The sequence below is a fragment of the Antrostomus carolinensis genome, unplaced genomic scaffold (assembly GCF_000700745.2).
Source record: "Antrostomus carolinensis isolate BGI_N321 unplaced genomic scaffold, ASM70074v2 scaffold45192, whole genome shotgun sequence".
Lineage (NCBI taxonomy): Eukaryota > Metazoa > Chordata > Aves > Caprimulgiformes > Caprimulgidae > Antrostomus > Antrostomus carolinensis.
In genome coordinates, this window is record NW_010301298.1 from 7374 (window position 1) to 12336 (window position 4963).

Genomic DNA, 4963 nt, shown 5'->3' on the forward strand with positions numbered 1-4963 from the left:
GGGGGGTTGGAACTGGATGAGCTTTAAGGTCCCTTCCAACCCAAACCAGTCTGTGATTCTATGGTTCATATACAGATTTACTCACTGGAATCTACTGCTCAGTTCCTACATTCTCAGGAAGCATCTGTAAGGTTTTTTTATCTTCTTTTATTAAGGTTCTCACACAGTAAAAACTGTGAGGAAATACACCAGGAGATAATTTTTCAACGCAACGTACAGATAAACCTTTAGAATATAATGGTTGGAAATAAGGATTTGAATTGCTTGGAAAAGCTCTGAAGAGAATTAAGTATTTTAACAGAAATAAGAATCTTCAAAACCAAAGGGAAGCTGGTGTCCTTTCCAATGGTTTTTAGCCTCTGCTTTGTGCTGAACCAGATCTGTCACGCTGAACACTCAAGCTTTGCAAGGCTTGAGACTGCTCCCTAGGTACAGTCAAAGCCAAAACCTTGGGTGAACATTAATTTAGGAGCTTAATTCTGCAGCTAAACCCCATCTTAGAAAACCCAAATGAAAGTAGAAATCATTTCCTTCAACACCAAAGTCACAAGACAGGTCAGTCAGAAAAAGCAAAGAATGTGCCCCAAGGAGATTTTGTAAAGTTAAAACCATGAAAAACAACGATGGGAAAAATAAAACTGTAAGTGAAAATAAAAAAATCTTCCATAAAAGCATGAACTCACCCAACAAAAGTTTCCAGGCACAAGGAAGCCCCGAAGAGGGCAGTGAAGATCAAAATCAGCTTCATGTTTCGACAGGAAGTTCAACTCAGCCTAGCAAAGGTGAATTTATAGAGGATTTGTTAAGAAACCCTTTTTTTTTTCAGATAAAACTTTACCTGTATTCCATGTGAGCACCTTCTCACATTTATCAAGAGCTTTCAAGGCAAACAACAGACAGGAAACCGATTTCACCTCCCAAAAAAACCCAACATTTTCCACTTAACACATTCAAACCTGTCAAGGGAGGAGTTGTTTTCAAAGCTTTGCCCACAAAACTCCTCGGTGTCCTTTTACACATTCTTCTAGGTAAAGGAAAACAGAGTCAAGCTGAAAATATCATCCCAGCTTTACCAGTTGAGTCCTGCTCATGGGTTTTTCTCCTACTGTAGATTTCTAGTCACCTGCTCCTCGTTACAAAGAGGTTACCAGCAGAAAGATCTCAATTCAGCAAAAATACTCAATTATTTCTTCAAAATAATCACTTTGGTGAAATAATCACTCTGGTGACAGCGTGCAGGTCCTTCCTGGTAGGCAACAAGGTCTCTCTGATAGACTAGACCCAAGGGCATGCTATAAATTCACTCTTATACACAAGTTACACACTGCTAGATATAAACCAGATAGATTAAATATATTCTTTATTGAAATGCCTAGTTTTCCCCCAATCTTCAGTTGGGATGATGTCATATAGATCCAGCCAGCCAGTGCTTCGAGCAAATTAAGGTTGCAGCAAGAAAGCAAGTAGGAGCAGAAAACAAGCCTTGGGTGATCAGGAACTTGGAGAAGTTCAACTCTGCAGGGTAGAGTCTTCTTGGAGAACTTTGCTAGAAATTATCTTTTAATGAAGTGCCCTTCTCAGGAAGAGGTGACACAGGTTTGATGAAGTGTTGGAACAGCCACTGCCGGGTCCTCTCAGCTTTACAATGCCCACAGGGCTGTTCCCTGATCCAATAGGTCTCCAGGTTCCTTCGTTCTTGTGCTGGACTCTGTCTACGTCTCATTTCATGGGGAACAGCCTCCATCTCGTTCATCTTCCGTGAATTTGAGTTGTTGTGATTCCCGTTGAAGGAGTAACGGCGATGGGCAGTCTCCTGGCTGAGCTTTGGGAACCATCTCTCTTGCCTTTGGTCGTGGGAAGACTCAGCTGTGGTTGTCCCAGGGTGACAAGTAGAGCTGGAGGGTTGTTGGCTACATTTTTTGTTCATGCCATGGAAAATGTTATTGAGGAAGAGCCAGGAGCTGACTCTGCTGTAATAACTGCAGATGGAGTTCCCAGGAACTAACGTGGGACAGAAGGGAAATGATTCAACTACTCTGTAACCAACCTCAGGAGACTGAGGACAGGAAATCTCCAACAATCCCCAGAAGATCTCACCCATATTGCTCTCAACATTTGTCAGCACCCCGCTGAGGAACCTCCCATCATCTCTACTCCCACTCGATCCCTCCACAGCACTGCCAGGGGCTTCTTGTCATGGATTCACAGCAAGACTCTGAGCAAGTCTTTTGTAAAGCCAGGCCTCGTGTTTTTGGGAACAAAAGGAGCCTGAGGCAGAGATTCTGCCTGTTTTGACACATAGGAATTAGTCATCCTGCAACTGTTGTAACTTGGGGGCACTCTGCGGAGAACATACGCTCTGCAGGGAGGTAAAGTATGTTCCTGGGAGTCTCCAGGTCTTTGAGGTTGAACCTAACCCAGTCTTTGGGAAACAAGAAGATCTCCACTCTCCTTAAAAATCAATCTGATCATGTGAGTTTATCCTAAGAGATAGAAACCATCATGAGAATTTCCTGCTACAGTAATTCTGGGGAAAGTCAAATCCCACCTGTAGTTTATGGCTCGTAAAGAACTGACCACACCACCTCCTGTGAATTCACTCTTTGAAAACAGGAAGGAGGGAGTTAATTTAGGACAAAATTATAGCTTGCTTTATTACTCATGCTACATCCTGCACAGATTTAAAGGCTGCCAAGAGATCCCGCCAAACATGATGTCAGGATTCAAAGTATCACAGATTTGCCTCGATTGGAAAAGCCCTTCAAGATCATCAAGTCCAATCATGAACCCAACACTGACCAGTCCCCTATGACTAACCCATGTCCCTCAGCACTGTGTCTACACGACTCTTCAATCCCTCCAGGGATGGGGACTCCACCACTGCCCTGGGCAACCCCTTCCAATGCCTCAGAACCCTTGCAGCAAAGAAATTCTTCCTCACATCCCATCTCAACTGCCCTTGGTGCAACTTGAGCCCATTTCCTCTTGTCCTGTCCCTTGTTTCTTGGTTGAACACACCCACCCCCACCTCTCTCCACCCTCCTCCAAGGGACTTGGACAGAGCCACAAGGTCTCCCCTCAGCCTCCTTTTCTCCAGGCTCAACACCCCCAGTTCCCTCAGCCACAAGGGAACTCAGCACACTTGTGCTCCAGACCCTTCTCAACTTCAACCTTCTCCTATCTCAACTGCCCTTGGTGAGACTTGAGGCTGTTCCCTCTTGTCCTGTCACTTGGTCCTTGGTTGAAGTACACCAACAAGCTCTGAGTGCTCTGACCAGCCTCATCCAAGGCCTCCACCACTGTATTTAAGCTCAAACCTTTGGGCCCACTCCTAATCCCCACTGAAGGGGCCACAGAAGCCTGCAGCACTGTGACCTCCTGCTGTAGCCATGAGGTCCTGCAGGGTTTGGAGGTCAGCCTTGAACCACAGGATAAATCCCATGGGCTAAGTCCTGCCCAGGCTGAAAGTCAGCCTCTGTAGTGCTCAGCTCAGGGCCTAAAACACCTGAGCAAATGAGGAAGCAGCAAGAGCAGGGGTGCACCACAAACAGCAAGCCAGAAGGTGACAGCAAAGCAGGTGGGGGGTAGAGAGCTCACCACAAGCAGCACAGCCCCACGGGACCCCAATGAGAGAAGCAGAACAGGTTTGGTGACACTGACCAGGAACAACCACAATCCAGATCCTCAGATAAATCCAAAGTCACACAGCAGGTCCACAGCCAGGATGTCAAAAGCTACAGACCCAAGTCTCACTGTGTACCCACAGCAACTCAAAGAAGGACCAGACCAAATGGCCTCACCTAAATGCAGCTCCTGTTCCAAGGGGCGGAAGGCGCGTGGGTGGTGGCCCTACACCAGGCGGATCAGGGCAATTAGCGCTCTCAGAGCCCTGGCACATTAACGTGGACAGGGTGGGACATAACTCTGCACAGTCCTAAGAGGATGTGGCATCACACAGTGAATCACAAACACCCTGATGACACATGAGAGAAGTGAAAGGTTAAATTAATCTCGTCTAATCAAACTTTGCCTCGTTGCTTAAAATCTCTGTGAGGATATAGAGAGAGTTTGCCTGTGCTGTCGTTGACAGAGGGTCAGAATGGTCCCTGACAACTAGAAAGGCCTCAAAAGTAATCAAATTTAGGTGGAGTCACAGCTTTTCTGTAAAGTCCAGACCTTCTGTTGTTGCCCCCCTATCTAAAAATAGTTCTTGCAACCAAGATACAAGTGTAGTAATCTCTCCTACTGATCACAGCCAGGAAAGAAGAGGGAGCTTCTGTCCTTGCCAAACCCACAGAGCATGTCTGAACCCAAGCCCACAGTTCCTCTCAAAATAAATGTTCAACAACTCAGTAGGAAAGGAGAGGAGAAGGAAGGGGAGATGACCATGCTGGACTGAGCTTTCCTTGTGCTCCTGGCACCTCACCTGTCTCCTCTCCACATCCGTTCTGCATCACCTCCTGCTCTCTCACAAGGTCCTGGGCATTTTCTAAACTGGTTTTTTTTTGAGCCCCACACATAAGTGACAAAGCTCATCTTTACCTTTTGAATTGCTCTCCTTTTTGTCAGGACATATCCTTTTATCTTGGGCTTTCTGGAGGATCTGTTTCAGGAAAAGAACATTGTACAGATGTTAGAAACCAACATAGAAACATTAATTCTTTATATAATGATAATTCTCACCAGTGAGAGGCTCTGGGGCACGAGGGTGAGTGGTAGAGCACAAGGAGCAGCACCAGCCCCTGCCTCAGGCAAATGTAGCCAGGAGTGAAGCCCTCACACCTTCACCATTTCCATGGAGACTCTCAACAAGCCCATAATCCTCAGAAATCCCACAGGTTTCACCTTTGGATAGAAATATTTCATTTCCCATCATCTCAAGCTACAACTGTAACACCAACATGGCAAAGGGCTCCATCAGCAACTCAGCTGTTGGATAATCAAAGTTAATTGACTGAAATGC

At 45.9% G+C, this 4963-nt stretch overlaps 1 protein-coding gene across 1 annotated transcript in view; it reads right to left on the reverse strand.

Annotated features, from left to right (window-relative positions):
* Window positions 1-3711, reverse strand: part of LOC104521400 (carboxypeptidase A1) — a gene marked incomplete at its 3' end in the record, with an annotated part of 10518 nt that extends 6807 nt beyond the window's left edge. Inside the window, exons 1-2 of the mRNA XM_010163381.2 lie at window positions 3588-3711; window positions 684-762 (exon numbers count right to left, since the gene is read on the reverse strand). Of these exons, the coding sequence (XP_010161683.1) occupies window positions 684-748 (65 nt within the window). The remainder of the gene's footprint in view (window positions 1-683; window positions 763-3587) is intronic.
* Window positions 3712-4963: the final 1252 nt, after the last annotated feature.